The sequence below is a fragment of the Tamandua tetradactyla genome, chromosome 2 (assembly GCF_023851605.1).
Source record: "Tamandua tetradactyla isolate mTamTet1 chromosome 2, mTamTet1.pri, whole genome shotgun sequence".
Taxonomy (NCBI): Eukaryota; Metazoa; Chordata; class Mammalia; order Pilosa; family Myrmecophagidae; genus Tamandua; species Tamandua tetradactyla.
The window spans coordinates 170323860-170350826 of NC_135328.1; the positions used below are offsets into that span (position 1 = coordinate 170323860).

The window sequence follows — 26967 nt, forward strand, 5'->3', positions numbered from 1 at the left end:
AAAACTGTGTTTCGGGGGAATTGGTATGATGCCATACCTGAGGGTCTTTTTTTTTTTGGTGGGAACAGGTCACAGCGCTGATCAAGCTGAAGGAGTGCGAGGATACCCACCTTGGGGAAGAGGTGGATAGGAACTGGAATGAAGTGGTGACACAGCAGTATCTCTTTGACCGCCTTGCCCATGAGGTAGCGACATGGTTTTCAGAGCAAGACAGCTCTGATAGATGTCATCAGCCCACTGATAAGGAAGGGCTTCTTATTCTACGGGAGTCACAGTTCCAAATAAACCAGTATTACGTGGACAAGAAACCTGGGACACTCATTCTGGCTTGGCTATTTACTTGTCCATTTCTTGACTCAGTTAAATTTGGGGTTCAGAATGATCTCTCTAGCAACTTAGGTGGCCAAAATGAGCAGGGTACTAAACTGTTCTCTCCCTTCCATTGCAATCACAGCAGCTCCATTTCTGTGCGTTATATACTGAGGTTCACAAGATTTTGTGGAGAAAAAAGGGTTCTGCTATTTAAAGAAAACTTAAAACTTCTGATCTTTATGAACACAGCTCCTCCTCCAGATTTAATGATTCCAGGTGCAGGCCAATTGACAAGTTCTAGCCCAAGCTAGTAAACCTACGAGAAAGAGCTCTGGGTTCTGCAATCCAGTGTTAACCTGTTAATACAACCCTATGCAGTGATGTAATTTAACTGTTATGTGAGGCAGAGAGGGGTTATTTCAAGAGACTGCAGCTCAGTTAAACCTTAACTCCAGTTTTATTAGAAGCAAGCTGCTGTGTTTTCACCTGTTTAAACAGTTACTATATTTTCTCAAGCCAGGGTTTGCAGTTACCACGTAATGGAGAGGTGACAATAAGGTGACTTGAGCTTGTGGCTTGGTAATGGTACTCAGCTGTAATTACAGCACCTGTAGCAGGTGCTTATCTTGCTTATCAGAGTAGATTGTTAAGAAATATGAAGGTGTGTCACAGAGGCTCATCTTTACTCTTCCTATGGAAGACTGGGGCAAGGTCAGACATATAAGAGTAAAATAATGTGAGTAGGTTCTGAAAATGGACCACAGAGGTCTGAGATTATGTTTAAGAAGAAATAATCTTTCCAGAGAACATGGTGTTTCTTGTCTTTTATGGCTTTCTTTTCTATCGTCCCCATTCCTCCTTTAAGATTGAAGCACTGAAATCATTCTCAAAATCGGACCTGGTCAGCTGGTTCAAGGCTCATAGAGGACCAGGAAATAAAATGCTCAGTGTTCACGTGAGTATGGTTAACTAAGCTATAGCTCCATCCTTTCCAGCATTGTCATCACTCTGTTTGGGTTGTTATCAGGGATCCTAAGCAGGTATTTGCCCAAATCTTGTCAGCAGCTCACCTGAGTCTTTGGCTTCTTCTAGGTTGTTGGATCTGGGAAACATGAGCTGGAAGATGACATCACACCTTCTGGTGAGAACTCAAATTCTTATGGTGAAGTGATGCAGCTAACCTATCTGCCAACTTCTCCTCTGCTGGCAGATTCTACTGTCCCTATTACTGATATCAGGGCGTTCACATCAACACTTAACCTTCTCCCCTACCATAAAATAGTCAAATAAACTGCAGTCTCATTGGCCTGAAGCAATGTGTATTTAAAAATGTGTTTGTATTTTATGAAGTTATACTACTACTGCCTTAGGGCTTTCATTGAATTTTTGCACTGGCATTATAGAATTTGATTTACATTTTTTCCTTCCTCTGTTAAGACTAACAAACCAACCCAGGGTAACTGTACCAGCTGGAAAAGAGAGATTAGCAGGGTGGGCCAAGTATGATGAAAAAGCTTCCAACAGTGGGGAAGCCCTATCTACTCTGTGTCCTCTTAGATTAAGAATCCAGTTCTGTATGTCAGCCTTGAGGAGCCCTATGTAACTGATATGGTATTAGTACCTACTTGCTAGGTATTAATACTAATACCTGTTTTTTAAAATGTATTTTTAAATAAAGATGGTTCTGTATCTGTATTTCCCTTCAGAATGAGCCATTTGCTATTGTGACATTCTTTTTTATTATAATATTGTTCCATGTGGGGTGGGGGAACACCATGTTTGGAGAATAGCATCGTTGGAGCTAAAAACACAAACTACAGAACATAATTTTCATTTCATATTCTTTTGAAAAACTAGCTCCTGTTTTCAAAGTTGTCAAATAATTGGCTCCAGGCTTAACCATAAAGATACTTTTTTAAAAAAACACATTTAAAAAAAGGTTGGAAAATTACTTTATGAAGGGTTAAGAAGCACCGAGTATAATTAAATTATAGTCCAGGATTAGATACAATTTAATAGTTTAATTGCAAAAAAAAAAGTTTTTGTAGGTAAGACCATGAAATTTCCTAACACTTGATTTTAATACATTGCACTAATTTTCTAAAACTTAAGAGGAATCAGTATTTACAGCAGGTGTAGTATTTATGCAAAATCTGGAATCAGGTATATTATATATGTATATGTATATATCTGTATAGATATATATAGAACTCAAGATTATATGAACTAGGAAACATATATCTCAACAGCAGTATTGGAGTGCAGAGTCTGAGACTGGGATTTATAAATGCTTTTCAAAGCGTGGAAATTGGAGGAGCAGACATCTTGTTTTTAAAACCTGAAGTTTTTCTCAGGACTCAAGTCAACATCATAACTGCCATGGAAGAGGGTAAAAGGAAAGCTTTTCTTGCTTTAATTGTTCATCTGCATCAGAAAGTCCAGTATCCCTGAGATAGGAACCACTGCAGTATAAAGGGAGTGAACAAGTTCTCCCAAAGGAAGATTGTTGCTTAATTATGCCTATTGCCCTGTCTAATGCTTGGCAGCTCCAAGACGTTTCAGTAATGGTTCATCATAAACCCAACATTCTCCATCTTCATGAAATAACTGTAAGAGAAAGAGGGAGAATTCAATTACACACTTGCTTTGTACATTTCTTTTATAATCATTCTTTAAGTTTTATGTCTTCTCCCCCCATTAGACTGAAATGAGTTCATACAGGGACCAAGGCTCATCTTATTCACCACCTTTTTTTTTTAACAAGTGTTTGGTACTTAATGGACACTTCTTGAGTTTTCATTCATCAAATGAAATTAATGAGAGCTCAGAGTCCAGGAGAAGTAGCAGTTGGGAGGTAGGGGCAGGTTGCCCAAATCAAACTTACCCTTGTCTCCCACTGAATTTCCTTCTCCTTTCTTTCTCGGGCTTCTGCTCTTTGCCTTTCTTCAAGTCTGTGCTTTGCTTCGGTTGCTGCATCAATGTCTCTGATTTTTAAGTTGAAAGTGACATCCTTCCAAAGGCTAAAGAAAAGAAGTCAAGGTGCTAAATACTAAATGGACAGAGCTGGCAATCTTGAAAATGAAAGTCTAGTGCCATGAACTCACAGGTTCCATTTCAAAAAGCTTCCTTGGATTTAACAATGAAATCTCAGAGAAAACAGTATGTATAGAAAATATAAGGGTCAAGAGGTGAACTGCAGTGGCTAAGGGTACTTACTTTGGCTTCCTCTCGAAGCCTGGCAGACAATGGCTAGAGAAGCCTGGTCTAACCATGTCTTTTACAAAAGGGAAGACTTTCAGGTCTAGAAAATGGCCATGCTAAGATACCCCTGTGGTCAGTAACAAAGCATGAATTTCTATAAGTTTTAAAATTTATAACTATGAGTTGCCAGTCCAGCTGGGCAGACTGTTAAATTCCCTAGAGACAGCAACTAGGGTAATCATATGTAACATCCCTTCACTTAAGAAATTTCCTCATAGGCTAAGCAAAGAACTTTAGTGTATGATTCCTCATACTACTAAAAGATATCTTTTATTGGGAGTGGGAGGGGTGGTAGTTCTTTAAAATAAGAACTGAAATCTATGGACCGGACCCTCTTTGGGTCCTGATTTAAATGCAAACAGAAAGAAAAATTATACTTGAGAAAATTGAAAAATTGAACACTAATTGGGTATTTGAGGACATTAATTTTTTAAAAAAACATGATATTGTGGGTATTAATAGTCATTTTAGAGGTACATATTGAAATACTTAGGTATGAAATTTTAAAATGTCTTGCAAATAAAAAACCCAAGATGTATGGCCATACAGCTCTCAAGTGGCACCCCTCTGTCATCTCTAACATCAACTACAATGACAATGTTAACTCACCACAGACTGGGTACTTATTATGTGCCATACAATATATGTATGCTACCTGTTTATCTCCTTACAATACCCCTGAGATAGCTGCCATTATCCCCATTTCAGAAAATGAGGTAAAGAGAAGCTTGGTAACTCAGCTAAGGTTACAAAGCTAGTAAGTGGTGGAACTGACATTTGAACCCAGCCCTTCCCCTATGCTTAGACAACAGCATACTGTAGCAAGTAGCTGGCAATACTTCTAGTAATGTCTCCTCACCAGCGGGATTCATACTCATTCTGATCTTCCAACTTTCTCACTTTCTTCTTGATGATAGGCAACTTTTTGGTATCTATAAAGACTGCATTTTCCTAGAAGAGATAAAGAAGTAGATGAATGTTCAATTGTTCACACTTTCTTGAAGGAAAAGCCAAATCTTCCCAAGAGACTTTAAAAGATCTAATAAAGCCCATGTATGTTAAAGATGTAAACAATGAGTTTCATATGCAGTGTTCAGCATAAAATATACTTGTGTGTTTTAAGTCCTGGTAGAGGTTCAATAAAACAGATATTTTTGATGCTATGTGCCACATGCTGGGGATGTAATCTCTTGGGAACCTAGACTCATAAACGACTAATGTTAAGAACACTCAAGTGCTTTTTATATTTCAAATTCTCCAAGTCCAAAATCCATTTTATTGCTTCCTTCTGTTATTCTCCTACCTCCTTCTACATACCTTAATTGGAACACTTACTAGCTGGCACTGTAGGCTACAAGTTCCTTAAAGACAAGGACTGTCTTAGTCATTTCTAAATCCCTGGTGCCAGGTAATCAGTAATTTATCATACAAAATCCTAAACTATCTGTATATGTACACAGACATACATTAGTTTAGCATTTCAGTTTTATAAACAAACCACACATTCCAACAATATAACTGACAATGTACTAGGTGCTTACTATGTGTCAAGCACTATCCTGCATACATTATTTTAAATGTTTTGAGAACACGGGTAAGTAAAAAGCATTTTACCACCTGCATTGCTAGAGATGAGGTGAGGGAAGGAAAAGGCTTGCCCTAAAGAGATGACATTAGAGCTAGCCTTGGTAGTTAGATAGGATTTCCAGATGAAGAAAGCCAGTATAAGGGACAGGTTACAACTCAATGAAGCCTGAAAGTGGCAAAACATAGGTTCTTACCCCTGTTGCATATTTTGCATACATTACACCATTCCATTCCCCTTCAATTGAGCAAAAAGACTTCTTGTCATTTGGAGAACTAAACAGAAAAGGAAACATTTGTGTTAAGTCTCAAGTTGGAAATTACCAAAGAATCTGGGCAAGTGTGGCCCACCAGAGAGAGAGTATAAAAGAAAAATGTGACGTTTTTTGGCAAAATCAGCTTAACAAAACTGGATTTCCCGGGGCTAAATGTAAAACTAAGTTCCCTGAACAAGATCCTAATGAACTCCAGGCCCCATGAACAATTAGGTATGAGATAGGCAAGAGAGCTCTGTACTGGGTGCTGGGGCCACAAAAGACAAGGCACAGCCCCTGCCCTTAAGCTGCTTCATTCCCTAAGTGAGATACATCACTTTTGAGATTCTGGGTGATGTCAGTATGGTGAGGTTATGTGGCACCAGGGATTAAGAGTAAAACTGCTGGGATGGGTAGTCAGGGATGGCTTCACTTAGGGTATGCTGCTGGAGACCAGGCTTACATCCTGAAAGGGACCTCGGGGGTCAAATGGTTTGACCACTTTACTTGAAACAAGATGGATCCTTTCCTTAAAAGCCTGACAGACCTCTAATTGGACACCGCAGTGACATGTCTAACAGGTATAGAATTTTGGAAAATAAGCATCACAGCAAAAGACAGGCAAGGAGGGTAAAGGCACAACCGAAGAAGACTGAAGAAGTCAGGAAGAAAAATGAACAGGATAGAGTGGGGCATACAAGCTGTTACCACTGGCCTGAAAAGTGTGTCCTCTGACTGGAGGTGGGGAGAAGGGGCAAGAAAAATGGTTAGAATCCCAGGTTAAGATAGTCATCTAGTGCAGTGGTTCTTAAAAGGTAGTCTCGAGGTCCCTACAGATTCTCAGGGCCCTCTAAAAGAATCTACAAGGAAGGTCAAAACTACTTTTATAATATTAAGATTTTACCTTTTAAAACTCTAATTTTCTCATGAGTTCACAGTGTTTTCCAGAGGCTACCTGACATGTAATTTAGTAGACTGAATGTAAGAAGCAGATAGGAGAATCCAGCTGTCTTCTACTGTCCAATATTAAGAGATCTGTAAAATGTACAGCACCACCCTTTTTGCAATTTTTTAAAGAAAAGCTATGGTTTTCATAAAAAGTGCTATTATTTCTAAATGGATTACTGCTTATTTTAAATCTGTTTTAATTTCTATTATGAGAACGATGGATGGACATAACTCATATAAACAGAATCTCTCTGGGGTCCTTAATAATTTTTAAATGTAAAGGGGTCCAAAGACCAAAAAGTTTGAGAACCACTGAGCTAGTGGAATATTTCATTTAATGCTCAATTTCCTAATTTAAAGACTCCACCAAGAATTCTCTCCACTCACAACCCTGAGGACAGTCTTTCTTACTATATATGGCTCGAAGTTCTACTGAGCTACCAGTTCCTCCTTATTGGCGCTGGTTACCTCTAGCTACGAAAAGCAGTATGTGTCTTTGTTCTGGACATACTATTTCCATTACTGGCCTTTGTTTTTTTTGGTGGGAGGGTGGTAGGGGGCAATTGTATTATAGTGGTGACTTGTGCTGCTCTCTAAGCCTGGCCCATATTTTCTGTCTGCAACACATGTTTGGATTTTTACACTGATCCTTATTAACTTCATCTTGTATTCATGGTCCCATCCTGCTCAAGATTTTCTTGGATCCTGATTTGTCATCCAACTACATTATTTCCTTAGAAAACTGGTGAATCAGTCATATGGCTCCCATCAGGACAATGTTTCCAATAAGGCCATCCAGGTCAGGGAAAAGTTGTGGTGGCACTATAGCAGGCTTTGAATCCACCAACTAACTATTCCTATATAGTTACAGCTATCTTCATCTGACCAAGGAGTTTTAAATGGAACCAAGCCTAATGCTTGCAAGTTGTGATGGTTACTATTTTTTCCCTGGCAAAGACAAAGAAAAAGGAGGGGCTGTGAGGACTTGGAAAGACTTTGGTGGCAGTGGGTGTCGCAAAGCCCCTTGTAAGGACTAGCTCAGGTCCAATGTCATAATGAGCAATCCATGATCTAGATTTGCTAGGCAGCCTGGGAAGACCCTTTCTTTCAGTTCGATTTGCATGTCACTTTCCTCAGTTTTGTGAATCCAAGCTTTAGTTCTACTTCTGATATGAGATTTTAGGAGAGACATGATGCATAAGAGGCAAAATAAGTTTACACAGGGAACCATTAAAATGGTCAATTCCTAACAGAAGTTTTACTTCAAGACAAAAGGAATAGTATTTCAGAGAAGCACAAGAGTATATCAGAAGCAGAAAAACAAAATACCTACAAAATCTCGGCTGTAATTCTGTGCTTCTTGCCTCCATAGAAAGGTTTAGTGTGGAAGACGATATTTGCACTATAGCCCGTTTTGGAACAATTAATATTACATTCTCCTCCTAGCTCCACCCAGGGCACTGTGAGGATAGATCTGTAAAATCAAAAGTTTTCAGATAAGACCGACGGTTCATAGGAAAGGGAGGAAGGGACTGACTTAAGGAACAGCAGGGTCTGTTCAAAGTAAATGGACACAGCTCTACTTGCCTTCCATAACCATTGGGAAATGTGAGAATGTAATGTTCATCATAGTCTAGACATGAGACACAGCCTGTGGAGAGAAGGATAGAATCTCTGATTTGTTGTCAACATAAGGCTTTGTTGTTTGATTGAGGGATACTCCAGGATACTCCTTTCAATTTAAGGATAATGAATCTTTTACCTTCTCCCCTACTCTAATCCCCAGTGCAAACACACGCAAATGACATCAAGTCTAGCTTTCTGGTGCTATTACCTCTTATTAAAAAATGAGCCCAGCCCTTTTAGAAAACCTAAAATTCTCCTATTAACATTGCAGTCCACACAATGCCCACAGACTCACCCTGCCCTATGTTGTGTACACCAATCGACATCCCAAGAAATTTTGATTTGGTCCATATGTGAGCATTGAATTGTATCTTCTTGTTAAAACACTCAGCATAAAAAGCTGAAACTGAATAGAAATTGTTCTCAATTAGTACAGCAATATCTACCTTCCAATTCCCTTAATTTGGGGAGTGAACTGGTCCCTTGGGGAAATCCTTCACCCCTCAAAGAACAGCCACAAATCAAGCCAACTGCTATTTACATTCTATTTCCCAATCCAAATACCATCCCGGGCCATCTGGGCAAGAACTTCTCTAAACTATGAGGCTGTGGCCAATTTAAAGGAACCAACCATATGTTCTCCTTGTCGGCAAGTATGCCCCATGTCCCACCCTTATGTTGGGCCCATCCAGTATTTCCAGCCTTAACGCTGACGAAGGAAACAAGATATTAAGCATATATGCTCTCCCTATTTTGCTAGGAATATACAAGTGCAGAAATTATATCTCATTTATACAAACGTCAAAATTGCTGAGATCTCTACAGCACAGCTCATTATGTGTAAGATGACTTCAGAAGCATTAGAGTTGATTTCTCAAATCCCTTCTGTTTATCCATATTTACTCAGAAAAACTAAGAGTCTTTGGAACATACACACGAACAGACATGAAGAATCCATCAACTGAATTTTTACCTCAGGTGAAAGGGAAGAGTCAGCTAGCTATACGACTAACAGTTAAGTAACCTCAACTACTGAGCTTTTAATGACCTTCTAGAAACAGAACAGTTTGAGAGTAGATGTTGCAGAGAAGCTCCAACTTACTGGGTGGATGATGGGAAACCTGCTCAGCCACGAATGTTACACTGTTTTTGGAAACCCAGGGAACTGGTCCTTCCGAAACTAGCTCCTGCAAGCAAATACGTTTTCTTTTGATGTGGACATACAAATGACACTGCAGAGAATTTGATAACTAGAATCTCTGTCTCCCAAGGTGGTTTAATTGTTCCTTCCTCTACATACCCAAATCTCCCTATATATACTTCTGACACTAATTACACTTTTATACACTGCTTTGTATAGTCTCCTTGACTAGACTGAGATGCCTGAAGGCAAGCATCATGGGCATAATACAGGGCCAGGTCGGCACAGAGTGAGGACTTTTCAAAGTCTGTCATGTGAACAGGAACAAACACGTAACTGCTACTGTCTTTAGTAAGGACTGCATGTAACATGTCACTTAAAAGGATGAGATGTTTAACAAAGGACTATTGTGTATCAGGCATTGGGGACTTTTTTTTCTTCCACCCTTAAAAGCATTTTAACATTTATTTGAGTCTTTCTCAACCCTGAGACTCAGCTCTACTCCTCTCTAGCTATGCTGTCTTCCTAGATGATTTAATCTAGTCCTAGGGTTTTAAATGCCATCTCAATATATTAAAATCTCTGAAAGCCTTTTCTCCACCCCAGAACTCTTCCTTGAACTCTAGGCTCTTAAATTCCAACTCCATAAATGACTGCCACTTACATGTCTAACAAGCTCCTCATACTTTGCATTTGAAATTAGAGCTCTTGATTTTCCATTCCTAAATCTAATTCTTTACTTTTCACTAAAGGATAACAACCAACCGCTGAAGCCCACATGCAAGGATTTATGCCTGATTGTCCCCCCTTTCCCTTACCTCCCCCAATCCATCTATCAGCTCTACCTCCAAAATACTGCTTGAATCAACCATCTTCTTCCTGAAATAACATCAAAGCCTCCTAAATGGTATCATTGCTTCTATTTTTGCCTCTTTCCAATTAATTTTCCACAAATCATTATAGTGATCTTTTCAAAACAAAATTAAGATCTTGACACACCATAAAATTATCATTATGGCCTATGAGGCATCGCATAATGATTTCTAAATGTCCATCTCATCTCATGCTCCTCTTCCCCCTTGGTCACTATGTTCAAAATACGTTGATCCAACAACACTGTTCTATGGGTGGTGAGCATCTTTTGAGCTTGCCTCCATCATTATTATCTGTCCCAAATAAAGCAAAATCTTGAATGAATATACAACTCAAGTTAAGTAAAAATGTCAGTGCAGAACTCACTGTGTTCTCTTCAGTGTCATTTGGTAATGTCCAATGACACTGAAAGATCTCACCCAAGATAGGGTTATATGGCTTTTTGGCCACTGATCCTTTCCTTCCTGCATGAAAGGCTGAGAGGTACCATTTCACAACCTGGACCATTCGATCCTTGGGGTCCTTCTGATCACTAATGCTGAAAGGGAGAAAGACAAAATTCAGTATCATGCTTTTGGAATGAAACAAGCTACTACAGCACACCCCCAGATGATAAAGCTACTCTGAGCCAGAGAAAGAAACTACAGGATAAGAACTTACCTCAAAATTTCTTTTCAAAATAGAGGTATATTATACATAATGCACAGATCTTAAGTGTATGGTATGATGGGTTCTAATAAATGTATATCCATATAATTAATCACCACCCAGTCAAAATATTTTCATTATTCCACAAAGTTTTCTCATACTCCCTTCTAGGCAATAACTAGCCCCCATCCTATAGCAAACACTTTTTCTACCTTCTAGTGCCATATAATAAATTTGCCTTGTTCTAAAACTTCATATTACGTGCACCGTTTAATGCCAAATATTTGGAGATTTTCTAGATTATTTGTGTGGTTTTTAATTTATTTTGTAGACAGAGAATATACTCTAGGATTCTAATAATTTATTTATAAGGACTTGTTTTAAGGCCCAGTATATGGTCTTAATGAATGCCCCACGTGCACCTAAAGACTGTTGTTTTTTTGTTGTTTTGGTTATGGTGTCTAGAAAGATCAATTGGGTTAAACTGATTAATAGTGTTATTCAAATCATCTATAGCCTTACCAGTACTTTCGAGGGGAAGCCTTCAGTCAATTCCTGAAAGGGGAGTTACCAAGATTGTGGATCTATTTCTTCCTTTAGTTGAGTCAGTTTTTGCTGTATGTATTTTGAAGCTGTGTTACTAGGTATATACACATATAGGATGATTATTCTTAACGAACTGATCCTTTTATCTTTATGAAATGTCCCTAATTGGCTCTGGTAATATCCCTTGTCTTAAAATTCTCCTTTGTATTATACTAATATTGCTATACTAGCTTTCTTAAGCTTAGTGAGTGTTTTATATGGTATTTCTTCATCCTTTTACTTTCAACCAATCACTTCCTGTATATTTAAAGTCTTTGCAAGTAGCAAAGAGATGGATCTTGCTTTTTGACCCAGACAAACAATCTGTCTCTTAAATGGAGTATGCATTCCATTTACATTTAGTGTAATTACTGATACAGTTGAGTTTAACTCTGCCATCTTGATCTCTGTGTTCTATTTATCCCCCCTTTGTTCCTTGTCCCATTATTTGTCCTTTTCTCTTTATTTGGATTTAATCCAAGTAGTTTTAGTATTCCAAATTTATTTTATGTATTGTCTTTTTAGGATATTTTTGCATTTTTTAAGTGGCTGCTCTAGGGACGTCAAAGTGTAAATTTGAGATACACTTGAATCTCAAACTTGTATTTAATTAACAATAGTACTTACTATTTTTACTTAGAAAAGTTATTGATAAATGTTTACATTTTGTTGAGTTACCTCTTAAACACTTCTGTATTTATTTGAATTTATGGCTTTTAGGCATTGGTTAAATGGTTCTCTTAAATATTCATCAAGAAGGAAAAATATACAGCAATGTCAGCCAACATGCCCACCAAAATGTGAAATAGTAGTGATTTGTTCTAGGTTTCAATAAACCAAAGGCCAAGGCCAAGGCATGTAATCGGAAAAGACCAATTAGAGTATGTTCTATCACAAAGAAAATTTTCTTGCTACCAGTGAAAAGCAGTGTGAATTCACCTCCATGTAGATCAATCCCACTGGTAAAATAAAAATGTGTTTTTTTAAAAAGTTCATAGCCTTTGCCCTCGTAAATAACTGGTCACTCATTAATGGACCCTTGGGAATTTTTAGGGGTACAACTTGGTTACCTAACATCATCACTGCCATATAACCTAAGAAAACATTAAATGTAAGCGAAATATTCAATATTACTTTTACTCAGAAATGTTTGAAAGGTAAAAAGGAATCAATCTATCCTGCAAAGGCAGAAAGCTACTGAGTAACATCTAAAAAAATTGACTGGAAACTATACCTCACAAACAGGTCCGGATGTGCAAAAAAATCTGCATACATCTCTAAAAGAGATCTTCTTTCCAGAATAAATGTTGGCAGAACTACCTGAAAAACAAACACAATTGACACTAAAAGATTAAATTCCCTTAGAGATAAACAGATTCCCAAGCTGCTTAAAAAACAAAACCCCCAAAAAACCTCATTCCTATCATTACTGCACAGGCATGCTGCTAGTAACTACTTCCCAAACTGTTCTGATTCAGAATTGCCTATTAGCCTGCCCAGTAGAAGAAAAACAGAGAAGGGGTTTTGAATGTTTAAATGTCACTTCCTCTAACGCAATCTTCCTTTTCTCTCCCAGTCAGTATAATAACAAAAAAAAACCTACTCAGTAGCAACTCTCTGAGTACCTACAATCTGCTGGGACTTTACATTTACATTACTCTTATTACTGTACAACATAATGAAAAAATTATTATCCCTATTTTACAGTGGAGAAAAATGAAGCTCAGAGAGGGTGAAATTTTTTTCTCACGGTCCCCAACTAATATTAATGTGGAATTCAAATTTTGGTCTGTCAAAGAAACAAAAAATTAAAAACAAAAAACAAAATAAATAAAAGAAGAAAAAAATTGGTCTGTCTGACTTTGGGAGTCTGTGCACTTTCCTCTCTACTACTGCTTCTCTATCTTTATTAGACGGTATATTAGGAAATTTATCTACTTGTCCATTTGTGTCCCCAAATATATAGTGGGCTCCCAGAATACAAGGATCAAGTGCTATTCATACTTGCATTCTCCACTCCTATTACACAGTAAAACATTTTTACATGAGCAACTGAATAAGCAAAAAGAAAAACAGAATAAACATCAGGAATCTATAAACTTTTCATCATACAGCTGAGTTCAAGAAGTAACATGCTGAGGGAATGTGGTAGAGGAAACAAAAGTAGATAGGAAGTTGAAATATGGGGAGAAAGAATGAGAATAGAAGAAGATATTCTGAAATCTGTGAAAGATTATCAGTTTCTCATTATAGAAACAGAGCACCAGAGTAAACAAATATTCCTTTAAATTTGCTTCCTTTTTGAAGGAAGCAAAGTTAAATATAAGAGAATACCCCTGCATTTATATTTTAGGTGGAAAGTGATAAATATTATAAAAGGAGATGTTCCAAGCACCCTGGAAATGCAGGAAAGAGAAAGATCATGTTCTGTTTGGGTAAGGTAGATCAGGGAAACTCTTAATTAAAGTGGCAGTAGAGAAAAGCCTTAGAATAAGACTGCAATTGACAGGGGAGGGGGCAAACCAGAACGAGGCATGGAGAAAGGAAATGGGGTATAACCACGTATATAAAAATATATATAAAGAAGGCTGAAGGGACACAGCTTGGAAACGGACACAAAGGCTATAACATTTGAGAGTTTGAATTTAAGTAAACATTTTCCTTCCACAAAGCATGTATGTTCATAATCTAAATATAGTTAGATTGGATGGTAAGCGGTAAGCTCATGAACTGAATGGCTGTAACTTCTCACTACTTTTGGAGAACAAAGAACCTACAAATAGAGGTAAATACCCTTAATATATAAACACCTTTTACAAATCATAATAATTAAAAATAAAAAAAAAAAAAAGATGAGTACTCCAGTAGAAAAAAGGACAAAATAATTGAACAGGCTATTCATAAAGAAGAAACAGCCAGGAAACTCTAAAAGATGCTTGATTTCTCTTCTTGTCAAAGAAAAAAAAAATCAAACAATTCTTCCTCTTACTTAAAAATGTGACTGGGAGTGTTCACTCAACAGGTCTTTTTCAAGATAGTTCCACTACAGTTAATAATGTTTTAGCATTATACTGATTCATGCTATTATATCAAAACTGGGATAGTAATGAGATAGAGCTGGGACAGGTTGTCTTCAACCTGGGTTCCAGTGCTTGTTTTTCCACTTCTTAGCTGTGAGACCCTGGAAAATTAACTCAACTTCTCTAAGTTTCTGTAAAAGGAGGATAATTAAATGACCTGCTGTCATGGTCAGGGACATGTGTCAACTTGGCCAAGCGGTGGTACCTGCTTATCTGGTTGAGCAAGTGCTGGCCTGTCTGTTGCAATGAGGACATTTCATAGAATTAGATCATGATCACGTCAGCTGCATCCACAGCTAATTCCATTTGTAATCAGCCAAAGGGGAGTGTCTTCTACAATGCGTAATGCTTAATCTAATCACGGAAAGCCTTTTAAAGAGGATTCCCAGAAGACAGGTCCCATTCCTGCTTCAGCTGTTGAGCCTCTCCTGTGGAGTTCATCCAGACCCTCCATCAGAGTCATCAGCTTCACAGCCTGTCCTGTGGATTTTGGACTCTGCATTCCTGTGGTCACGTGAGACACTTTTATAAATTTTATGTTTGCAAGTGTTCCTTGTTGATTCTGTTTCTCTAGAGATCCCTAACTAATACACCTGCATATATCTAAGGGTTATCTGGAAGACCAAGTAAAGTAAATAGGATGCGACCTTGTGGTATTTCCAAACACTACACAAAGTATTTGGAAAGTAAAGTAACTCTTTTGCAAAGTATCTCTGTCCAAAAAGTATCTGAAGTGATAAAAGACTTTTTAAATAAGAGAATAAGATATACAAATTTAAGGTCATACTGTAATAATAATTAGAAATCTATTTAAAGGCATCAAAATTTGCTGGCTTTTGTGTCAATAAAGGTTTCTAAAAAGCTAATTTTCAATTCATTAGGTAAAAAATAACTACTGCAATATAATTCATAATATAAAAAACTTATTATGCCTAAAGATGCTAATATAGATTATCTGGCAGAGAATATTATGTTTTTCTGTCTTTTGACATACTTTAAAAGGATGTGATGCCTGGAAGTCTGGCAGCCATTTATAAGGAGGAGACAAGCCAGCAACCAGCATGTTTTTGTTAATGATGGCAGAGCAGAGACTGAAGGAACCTAGGTCCCTTCTCACATTGTTGACCGACTAAATTAATCACATTTGGAACTACTTTACTTCTGGACTTTTCATCATATGAGAAAATAAACCTAGTATTAAACATTATTAGCTATCTTTAGGTGGGGAGGAGGGGAGGGGCCTTCTGTTACTGTAGACAAAAACCAACCAAGCAGAAAAGAAATATAGATGTCAACATCTAAAATTAAGTCACAGCTTTCAAATCTGAAATGACAATTTTGCTATAGCAGTTATGCATTTTAATGATCACTGAAACAATTCTGGGGACAAAGTTCTTAAAATTCTCCTGTCTAGAACATTCCTGGCACGTATTATGGGATCCTTGTGTTTCTGTTCTCATTCAGATTTGGGGTAAAAGGTTTTAAACACAGACACTTAGAAAGTACTGCGGGTTTTTTTTTTTTAAACTTATTTTATTCTGAAATATAATATATATATACCAAAAAAAAAAAGAAAAAGCAGTAATTTTAGAAGTAAATTCCAACAAGCAGCTACAGAACAAATTTCAAAGTTTGGAATGGGTTTACCATTCCACAGTTTCAGGTTTTTCCTTCTAGCTGCTCCAAAACACTGAAGGTCAGAGAAATATCAGTATAGTGATTCAGCAATCATACTCGATTGTTAAATCCTATCTTCTTTGTTATAACTCAATCTTCTTTGATCCTTCTCCACTCTACAAACTTGTTTGTTTCAAGAAACAAATAGCTGGTTTGTTCTTTTGTTTCTGGCTTATTTTGCACAACACACTGTCCCCAAGGTTCATTCAGTTCACTGTGTGCCTCATGTCATTCCTCTTTTGTAGCTGCAGACTATTCCATCATATATACATGTGTGTGTGTGTGTATATATATATGATACAGTTCGCCTTTCAACTTCTCAGTCATTGTACCCTTTGCCCCCTCCATCCGTTTGGCTGGTTGCCAAATCATAGATGATGTCCAGAATAAAGAAACCATGTCTTACAGTGTCCTCACCTGGTTGTATAATCAGCAGCACTCACTGGTCCAGAGACAAAGAACCGATAAACACAGCTTCACCAAATATCAAACTGAAACGTCCCCTTATCTCTTGTCCGTCCGTCCCCCTCTCCAACTATTTACCCCTGGCACTGCTGTGGTACTGCTATTGTCTTCCTGTCCACTACAGACTATAGCATGTGATATTAGTTTTCACCCTACACCCCTCTATTAATGACTGTCTATACAAGATCAAACCTTTGAAAGAGTTCATGCAAGAACTTATTTATAATTGTAGAATTAATCAGTAGGATACATTACACTATACATTCCCTTTCAATAATATTCACCTTCAATATGGCAATGTTGCTTACAACCCCAGTAATCAGTTACCATTAACTGATTCCCTTACATTTAAGCTCAACCTCACTGGTTTACCTTTGCCTGTCTCTAGCTCCTGTGTGCCCTATATTCCACAGTGTAAACCTTTGAGATTACCTTTACCAGAGTCATAATAGTGAAATCATACATATCTCTCCTTTCATCTTACTGCTGCATAATATTCCACTGTTTGTATATACCACATTTTGTTTATCCATTTTTCTGTTGATGGGCATTTGGATTGTTTCCATCTTTTGGCAATTGTAAAAAGTGCCACTATGAACACTGGTCTGCAAATGTCTGTTATGGCACTGCTTTCAGCTCTTTTGGGTATATTCCGAGTATTGGTATTGCCCAGTCATAGGGCAACCAGCAGTGAATAAGTATTTCTCCACATCCTCTCCAACATTTGTGGTTCTGTTTGTTTAATGGCAGCCATTCTTATAAGTGTAAGTGATGTCTTACTGTCGTCTTGATTTGAATTTGCCTTATCTTCAGAAAAATGTCTATTCATAACCTTTGCCCATTTTATAATTGGGCTGCTTGTTCTTTTGTTGTTGAGTTGTATGATTTCTTTATATATACTGGATTTCAAACCCTTATCTGATATGTGGTTTCCAAATATTTTCTCCTGCTGAGTTGGCTGCCTCTAAACCTTTTTGACAAAATCCTTTGAGGCACAGAAGCTTTTAATTTTAAGGAGTTCCCATTTATCAGTTTTTTCTTTTGGTGCTTGTGCTTTAGGTGTGAAGTTTAAGAATCTACCCCCTATTACTAGGTCATGAAGTTGTTTCCCTATATTATCTTCTAGGATTTTTATGGTTTCTGGCTCCTACATTTAGGTCTTCAAGCCGTTCTGAATTAATTTTTGAATAGGGTGTAATGTAGGGGTTTTCTTTCATTCTTTTGGCTATTGATATCCAGTTTTCCTATGCCCAGTTATTGAAAAGATAACTCTGTCCCAGTCAGTGGATTTGGGGACCTTATTCAAGATTATTGACCACAGATTTGGTGGTTTATCTCCATAATCTTGATTCAATTCCACTAGTCAATCCTTCTACCTTTGAGCAAGTACCATGCACGATGACTGTGGCTTTGTAACAATCTTTAAAGTCAGTAAGTGTAGTCTTCCATTCTGCTCCTCGTTTTTTAGAATACCTTTTGGCTATTCAAGGTCTCTTTCCCTTCCCTTTCTAACTGTATTAGATAGGGTTCTCTAGAGAAACAGAATCAGCAGGAAATATCCATAAATAGAAAATCGATAAAAGTGTCTCACGTAACCGTGGGAACGTAGAGTTCAAAATCTGTAGGCTATGAAGCTGATGACTCTGATGAAGGGTCTGGATGAACTCCACAGGAGAGGCTTGCCAGCTGAAGCAGGATGAGAGACTTGTTTTTCTGAATCCTCCTTAAAGCCTTCCAGTGATTAAGCATCACTCATTGCAGGAGGCAATACCCTTGGCTGATTACAAATGCAATCAGCTGTGGATGCAGCCGATGTGAGCATAGCAACAGACAGGCCAGCACTTGCCCAACCAGACAAATGGGCACCATCACCTGGTCAAATTGACACATGAACCTGACCAGGACAGCCCCAAAGCCAGAATGTGACACCCCATGTACTGGGAATGAACTCAGACTGGTACTCACATAAGAGAAAGAAAAAATAAAAATACAAATATAAAAATACAATGAAAGTTTAAAAAAATAATACAAAAAAAAAAAAACATACAACTAAGCAGATAGGGAGTTTGCCAGACTGCACTTCTGCTTTTTCTCAGTCGATGGCACTCTTGAGTTACTTTCTCCCTTCAGGCCCACCTCTCCCTGATTGTGCCAGTCTGCTGGGCATGATGGTGGTGTGGTGGTGGGGCGGCGGGATGGCCTGTCCCAGCACACAGGATTCAGTAGCTGATAACAACACTTGGCAGGGCAACTGACAACAGTGCCTGGCATCCAGCAGCTCCACTGCCCACAGCTCCCGATGGGACAGCCACTCGTGGCACCCAGTTGGGTAACCAATCCTACTATCTGGTGAGTGTGGCCCCTCACAGCAGGTGGCTATGCATTCCCCTGGGCTTGCCATGGTACATGCAACTGCAGAGCTGCACAGGGAGGTCTTCCCAGCTAGTTGCTGGGGCAGGGCTGGTGTGGAGGGACGGTCTGCACTCTCAGATCTGTATTTCCCCAAGTACCACCCGGTGGGGCTGCAGCCAAACAACTCAGCCTCCTCTCCCCATTCTGATCCCCCTGCCTCTCTCTACCATGACCTCGCTAAGAAATGCTGAAGACCCTTATCGATGACTCACCCCCAGGAACCACAGTCTCAATAGTCTTTTCCATCCCATCTCTTGTTGCTCTATGAAGCAGGGACCCAACCCAGCCTACCCTACTCCACCAACTTTATGGATTAGTTTTGCTTAATGGGTCTCTATATCCAAAACCAAAATGAAGTACCACTAATTGACAAAAATTATTTATATCCCTCGAATTGATCTGGTTAAAACAAAGATGAGGATCCTAAATTTATCTTTCTAAAGCTTAGTGGAATAATCATATAACAAATATGAAAGCTACTGCAGCTCAAACGTTCAAGAGGCAGTAGTAGAAAGATTACAGGTTCGGAAATCACAGACTGAGTTAGAATCTCATCTACAAAATGGAGTTAACAATGAACACCTACTGTGCAGTGCTGTGTAGAATTTCATGTAAAGGATATGGCTTCTAGCACAGTAGCTCAGATATACAATTGCACCCAAATACCGGGCCCTCAAATTGATCAGGCATTCTGTTTAGTCACAAGTATAAATCCATATACAAATTGAGACTACAATATTTTCCAAACCCTCAATATGTACCATTGTACAATTTCCCATTCACTACCTTTTCTAATCCTTATGACAACCCTGTATATAGGTTACTGTATATACATTTTGCATATGAGAATCCTGACCATCACAGAGGAAGAGACTTGCTCAAGGTCATATGGTTTGCTAAGAGCAGAGATAAGATGCAAACTCAGGTCAGCTGACCCCGAAGATCAGCATATTTTGATACTGCACATAGAACGTTGTTCTAGGTTTTGTCAAAAGCACAAGCCCAATACTACTCCCTGTCAGCCCCCAAATAAAATTCATATCTTAACTCATATAACCCATACATATTATCTCTATGAAATTCTTCTAGCTTCAATTATTTCATCTATTTATAAAATCTTTACGTTTACTCATCTACATATATATTAAATTACAAGACAGAGATATAAACAAAAGTTGTATTATTATGTATGTCAGCAGACACACTCATCATGCAATTACTAAAAACCCACACATATCACATTAAGACTTTTCAGCAAATGGCAAATTTATTTCATATACCTTAGTAAGATCCATTCCAAGTCTAACTTGTGACAAGAGATGCATGATAACGCTCTTGTGTTCTTCCACTGACCCCGCGTCCCCTTCGTCATCTCTGTCATCATGTGAATCAAAAAGGTCTAAAATAAAACAGATCATCTTAATTTGGTGTAAAATTGGGCCAATTTGTGCTGCTCCCAGTATTAGGTTTTTTAGAGGAGAAAATTAAATTCGCAAAGGTAACTTACCAGCATCACTTGTTCCATTGGACATGGAAGAATTCAGTGATTCTGTGGTATCTGGGCGCTTTAGACTATTTCCTGAGCTGCTATGTGTCAAAACAGAGGCAGATCCAGAGGAACTTAAAGAAAAAAAAAAAACTTCTTAAGCTAAAGCAATTTAGAATCTAGGAAGATGTTATTCTACAATGCTTTTTTTAAAACCAATATATGAAGATAGCTGAAAGAAACAAACTCCTAGATTCAGCTGGTTGCAAACATATATATATGCTTTCCAGCTCCCTCCCAGTCACCTTCATACCAAATCTGTAAAACACCTGGATACAAGGTTTCTTTCCTTGGGCTTTTTCCTTAGTGTGTGCTCTAACCAAAACATGTCGAAAGGCAATGCACAGAGATTATTAAAAATGAGTGATATTTTGCCTCTATTTCAGCTTAAAATGAATTCATTTTCTGATTCTGTTATACTGCATGAATGTAGTATAACAATTCTCAACAATAATTTCCAGAACCTCAAAAATTGCAATAGTCTATTAGTCTCAGAAAGATATCTAAAGTTTTGAGATCTTTTGATAGAAACCCACATTGATAGTAACGTTTTCTCAATCATTAAAAAAATTTTTAATTGAAAAAAATTTTCTTTTTAATTGCAAAATAAAAACGTATATTTTTACAAATAAATTTATGGTAACTGGCATGATAAGCTGGTGAACAGGGTCTAAAGAAAGATTCCTCTATTACGATACTTGTGACCATAACTTCCCCAGGATCAGTATTTGTATATAAATAAAAGAATAACGGGGGTGGATGGGTGCTTCAGTAGTAGAATGCTTGCCTTCCATGTGGGAGGCCTGGGTTTAATTCCCAGACTACACACTGCCCACCCCCCAAAAAAGAATAATGAGAAAGGCATTCTGTTTATTATGTGTAAAAACAGAAACCAAATTTCTTACTGCATGTTTTTATAAAACTGTACATATAAAACATAATAATCAGAGGCTTATTACAAATCTATAGGTATGAAACATGCTATATACACTAATTTAAACATAGTATGACCTGATTATTTAAATATACATCACAAGGTACTGCAACTAAGGTCTACCTCACAAGTTTTGAAAGCCAATGGAAAGTATGAGTAAAAGACCTAGGTAAGAGAAATCAAATTATTGTTAAATACAAAGAGCTGCATGAAAAATACCTTCAAACTGTTTTGTGGCTTTCTGATTTATCATCAAAAGAGTCAATCTTTTATATCAATTGATCTAAAAACACAAATCTTATAAAACATGAATCTTATTTGAGATGCAATTCCAAAGACCAGATCTATTATGCTACACTTTTCCTCCATACCCATGGGTGGAAACTATGCCTGGGCCAAGTGAAATGCTTAAGATTCAAAACAGAAGAAAACAGAATAAATTCCAACCCATACCACAATTTACCTCATTCAGGCCAAAGGATTTAAAGATATTGTGAAAAAAACAACAAGATCAATAAAAACACGATGCTTGGATGAAAGGTTTATCTGCAATGGACTAACAAAGAATTTAATCCTAAAATCACACATAAAGCAAACCAAAAAATTCTAAGTCCCAAACTTAATTAAACAACAACAATGCATTGAGTACCTAGTATATGCCATGTACTGTATGTATGTGTTTCCATAGCAATCTAATCCCCATAACAATCTAACGAGGTAGACATGATTACTCTCATAATATACAGATGTTCAGAGGTTCAATGACCACACTGGTCACATAGCTAGTAAGCAGTAGAGTCAATTCAAACTGAAATCTGATTCCAAAGTACAAGATCTTTCTAACATGAACTTTCCTCTGGTTTATAAATATTTAAGCCATACTGTTCAATAACATAGCTCATTACTATAGGTCTTTAAAAAATAGAATAGTGAAAGGACATAAGCTCTAAAGTTGTCTTCCTTCAGAGAAAGAAAGAAAGAGATAGAAACTTGAGTTGAGTGTTAGAAAATCACTGGTAACAGTCGATGACCAGCAGTTCAAATACATACAAAGACCAGGCAGTGAACATAAATATGTGATAAGATAATATGGAACTGGAGCTAGCATACCCAATTGGAAGGGATATATGGCTCCATTAAAAACAAAACAAGAGGGTGCAAGGGTAGTTCAGCGGTAGAATTCTCGCCTGCCATGCAGGAGTCTTGGGCTTCATTCCTGGCCCATGTACTTTCCAAAACCAAACAAACAAAAAATCAACAAAGGGTGCTGCAACAACGGGAGAGTCACATGGAAAAAGAATGAAATGTGACCCCCACCACAGAGCATACAAAATAAATAAACAAACAAACAAACAAAAAAGACTATGATCATGATTAAACCCGCAACCTCAGTGCCCACCTCCAAGACTTCCCTGATGCCCCTGGGACCCCTGCTCCAGCCATACTCCAGCAGCAGGAATCTGTGAAAGCTACAACTACTTCTCCTGTGTCAATGCTAGCACTGCTAATACCACCTGCTTCTGGATAGTATGTAAGGAAGATAAGAGCTACTGTTCACATAATTCAACAGTGATTGGTAAATAGCACATGGTAAATAGCACAAAATTCTGTTCTGCTCCTGCTGCCAACTCCGTTGTCAACCAATTCTACAGCTAAAACCAGAACTCAGCCTTCCTCTCCTACAACTTCCCCCATAGTCATTACATCAGGTACAATAAATACCACTTTGGCTCAAACCTCACAACCGGCACAGAAGTCTACCTTTGGTGTAGCCAGTTTCACTGGAGGAATTGTTCTGGTCTTGGGTGTGCAGGCTGTAATTTTTTTTCTCTATAAATTCTGTAAATCTAAAGAATGAAATTACCACACTATCTAAAATATCTTCAAATTAGCACAGACTGGAGATTCATTCAAGTAATTCACTGAAACAAAAATATTCTTTCTCAAGATGTCCCACATGGAAAATGCTATTTCAGGATCTTTAAATTTCCAAAGGATGCATATAGGATAATTTGGAGCATCGTCCTTCACAAACTAGTTAAGCCATTTTGTTCAATGGGAAGTATTTAAAAGATTCTGCATAAATCCTTATGGCTGTCTTCTATTTTAAATGGCCACTGCTGTGGGATTATATTCCCTTCTTGGAATGCCAAATTTAACTTTTTGTAAGTGATGGAAAATACTGTCATATGCAGACAACCTCATGAGTCTTGGCAGTTTAAATTTAGTCATTTTTAAAGCTTGAAAGCTGCATTATGTTCAGCCTAACTCAGGAGATAGTTTAGTGGTCACAATTGAGAAGAATGTCCACATAAGTATCAATCAGGTAGCTTTTGGCTATCATTTAAGACATGGAATAAATGTGTAAATGTAATAGTACTAAACTATATCCTTAGAGTAAACTTTTGGGCTTGATAAGTTATTTTTTCTACATTAGAAATAAAATGCCACACAGGGAATTACATTCTAGAATTAAATAAACAAAGGGATACAAACCATTAACGTATAGCAGGTTATTACTCATACTTGTAAGGTACCTAATATCCTTGAGAAAATAAAGAACAGTGCCTTAAAGGAAAGACTAGAAAGTAGACTGTAAGTTCACTGTTTGTGATCTGTTCTTTCACATTAAGGAAAGTAAAAAGTTGGTTCTGAAGATGTAACTGTTGAGCAGTAGTAAACCTGCTTTTAGATACTGCCAGTTTGAAAAGGTTTATATACCCTATAAAAGGCATGTTTTAATCTTAATCAACCTTGTGGGAGCAACGGTTTCTTCTATTTCCTATTTAGTACTGTATGTTGGAAACTTTAATTAGCTTATCTACATGGAGATGTGACTCAATCAATGTGGGTATTAAACCTGATTAGGTGGAGACGGGTCTCCACCCATTCCAGGTGGGTCTTGATTGGTTTTACTGGAATCCTTTAAAAGAAGCAGCACTTCATAAAAAGCTAGAGAATGACAACAGCCACAAGAAAGCTTAAGAACACCACAGAACCATGAAGCGAGGAGAATGCCGCAGAACTACAGAGCAGAGAGTCCACCAGCCAGTGATTTTTGGAAATGAAGGAGAATACCACCCGGGGAGCTTCATGAAGGAAGAAGCCTGGAGAGGAAGCTACCAGATACCGTGTTCGCCATGTACCTTTTCAGATGAGAGAGAAACCCTGACCATGTTTACCATGTGCCTTTGCACTTGAGAGAGAAACCCTGAAGTTCATCGGCCTTCTTGAATGAAGGTATCTTTTCCTGGATGCCTAGATTGGACATTTCTACAGACTTGCTTTAATTGGGACATTTTTCATGGCCTTAGAACTGTAAACTTAAAACTTATTAAATTCCCCTTTTTAAAAACCCATTCCACGGGCAGGCTGTGGTGGCTCAGTGGCAGAGTTCTCGCCTGCCATGCCAGAGACCCAGGTTCAATTCCTGCCCATGCGGAAAAAAAAAAAATTTTCTGGTATATTGAATTCTGGCAGCTAGCAAACTAAGAACAGATTATATACTGTTACTATTTAATTGAAAACTTGTCTATTTAACTTCAGAGCTGGACAACTTAACCTAAAGGATGACACAAAATTGAAAGCATTCATGTATTAAACCTCCTCCCAACATTTTTCTTATGGCTGTTTAAAAAAAACCTTAGAGATGTAACTGGTTTAATTATATTTTCCTTTGTACTTCAAAATAAGTATCATAACTTTGTATCTCAAAAGGATTTCCACCATCCTTTTTTGAAAAACAACTTTTAAAAGGCAAGAAGGATATATTTTTAGAATTATTTACTAACTCTTTAAATGAGACAATCTTAAGTTTTCAGGCAACAGATATAACCAGTGTGATTTCAGAAAATCTAAGGATTTGGGGTTGATCAGATTACTGTAGATCTTTAATATTACTGTTTTATGACCACCCTGTATGAACAGACTAAGCTGTCTTCCTTTCCTTCCTTCCCTCCCACCCTCCTCCCCTCCTTTCCTTTCCTTATCCTTCTCTCTGTTCCTCTCTTCTTGTTAGTCTAAATCCCCATAGTGTAATGAGTATGCATACTTTTACTTCTACAGTTTTCTTCTGATGCACTAGTTGTTGTCATTGTTTTTGATTTAGAATAAATTTTAAAAGGGTTTCTTCTCCCCGGCCTTTGATGTATTGGCTTAGTTCAGAGATTTAATTAGTTTTCAATGGGCCTTTTGCTTTTCTAGGTTACCTTAAAGTTTTTTCATTTTAGTTTCTTTAGCCTATAGTGGTTCAGTTTAGCACCTGGTTTTCAGTATTTTACAGTAGCAAAGACACATTGCTTTGGTCCATTTCATAAACTGAAACTCCTTGTATTTATTTAGATAATTATATTAAAGGGTCTTAAAATGAAGATTTATTATTTTTCTGTTACTTGTTGATACAGATAAAGTTTGTTTTACTTGCACATTTGTAAATACACCTAATATTTTCAAGTGCTTTGTTTAAAATCTCTGACTTCAAAGGTTTTGGGGAAAAGACAGGTCAGTTTACCTTGTACTTTGTGTTTTCATTAGTAGTAATACTCTAGTACCTCACAAAATTTATTATGGTGCCATGGCTGTTAATTTTTAGTGAGTGCTATAAGCTATATAATGCATTTGGAAATATACAGAATTTCCATTTCATCCAAATGGGCAAAAATGAGTTACAGTTGTCATTTACCTAGTAGCGAATTCCTTGCCATGCATTAATATCAATAAGTAGCAAATTTTGTGAAAATGTAGCTTGATTTGACGCCTCTAACCTTCTGTAATTTTGATCACCACTTTAACAACAAAATTTTCATAAGGATCAGATTTCACAAATGTACTAGAGTAGCTTGTGCAACAGAATTCACAACCTTTACAGATCTATTTGCCTCTTTCCTTTAGCAATTTAATATCTTGAGCCATTAATAATTTGCTTTTTTAATCCAGAAGGTATGTAGAAACCTTTTCAGATTTTTTTTATCTGATTCGTTTATTATGCAGATGTAGTTCTATCACATATCTTGTTTCATCTTATGGATGTTTGTTGCACAGACACTGCTGTATTTAGAAATTTCTATTCCAGTTCACTCAAAACTGCAAAATTAATCTTTATCATGTCCCAAACATTTAAAATAAATCTACATCTTTATAAAAAAAAAAGCAAACAAATCAATAGACAGTATGTTGGCCAAATAAAACATCTGCATCCTAACCAATTTGGGTATCTACATTAGGACATATTGGGAGTATGAAATCAAAGAAGAAAATGAACCCACAGTGGGTTAGTTGGACATAGACAAGGAGCTATTTCTTACATACTAAAACTCTGGATACTTTAATGAATTGTGTATTTGTTATGGAGCAGGGTACTCATGAAGCAAAAACAAGGAAGTTTATGAGGAGGGGTAAAGGGAGAGGCTCATGAACCTGCAGGTTACTTTGTAGATGTGCCCATTACAGACACAAGAAATAAAACATTTTTCAAACTTCTATTTCATAAAAATTTTCAGGATCATGCCCAAAACTAGGGCAGAGGCTAAAAGCGATTTTTAAAGAAGCCCAACCACATATTATCAAGCTTTTACCAAAAATAGTTACATACCTTTAGAGGATGGACAGATGAGTCCATTTAC

General features: G+C 37.4%; 2 protein-coding genes and 1 pseudogene across 17 annotated transcripts in view; 2 read left to right on the forward strand and 1 right to left on the reverse strand.

Moving 5' to 3' along the window:
- NRDC (nardilysin convertase) overlaps window positions 1-26967 on the forward strand; it is a 182988-nt gene that overhangs the window by 140315 nt on the left and 15706 nt on the right. For 4 of the 6 annotated variants that reach the window (XM_077149674.1, XM_077149675.1, XM_077149679.1 and 1 more), the window contains 3 exons: window positions 69-185; window positions 1178-1267; window positions 1405-2023. In XM_077149674.1, coding sequence (XP_077005789.1) covers window positions 69-185; window positions 1178-1267; window positions 1405-1602 — 405 coding nt within the window. In that variant the 3' untranslated portion in view covers window positions 1603-2023. Of the gene's footprint in view, window positions 1-68; window positions 186-1177; window positions 1268-1404; window positions 2024-26967 lie in introns of those variants that run through there. The other 2 variants (XM_077149676.1, XM_077149677.1) reach the window with 1 other exon arrangement.
- Window positions 1022-26967, reverse strand: part of OSBPL9 (oxysterol binding protein like 9) — a 248303-nt gene continuing 222357 nt past the window's right edge. For 3 of the 11 annotated variants that reach the window (XM_077149680.1, XM_077149685.1, XM_077149683.1), the window contains 12 exons: window positions 20374-20486; window positions 20147-20265; window positions 12467-12552; window positions 10366-10537; window positions 9088-9172; window positions 8281-8391; window positions 7947-8010; window positions 7693-7833; window positions 5355-5433; window positions 4433-4524; window positions 3197-3332; window positions 1027-2919 (listed from right to left, as the gene is read on the reverse strand). In XM_077149680.1, the coding sequence (XP_077005795.1) occupies window positions 2845-2919; window positions 3197-3332; window positions 4433-4524; window positions 5355-5433; window positions 7693-7833; window positions 7947-8010; window positions 8281-8391; window positions 9088-9172; window positions 10366-10537; window positions 12467-12552; window positions 20147-20265; window positions 20374-20486 (1273 nt within the window). In that variant the 3' untranslated portion in view covers window positions 1027-2844. Of the gene's footprint in view, window positions 2920-3196; window positions 3333-4390; window positions 4525-5354; window positions 5434-6315; window positions 6447-7688; window positions 7834-7946; window positions 8011-8280; window positions 8392-9087; window positions 9173-10365; window positions 10538-12466; window positions 12553-20146; window positions 20266-20373; window positions 20487-26967 lie in introns of those variants that run through there. The other 8 variants (XM_077149690.1, XM_077149689.1, XM_077149691.1 and 5 more) reach the window with 7 other exon arrangements.
- LOC143674248 (sialomucin core protein 24 pseudogene) lies at window positions 22286-23639 on the forward strand (annotated as a pseudogene).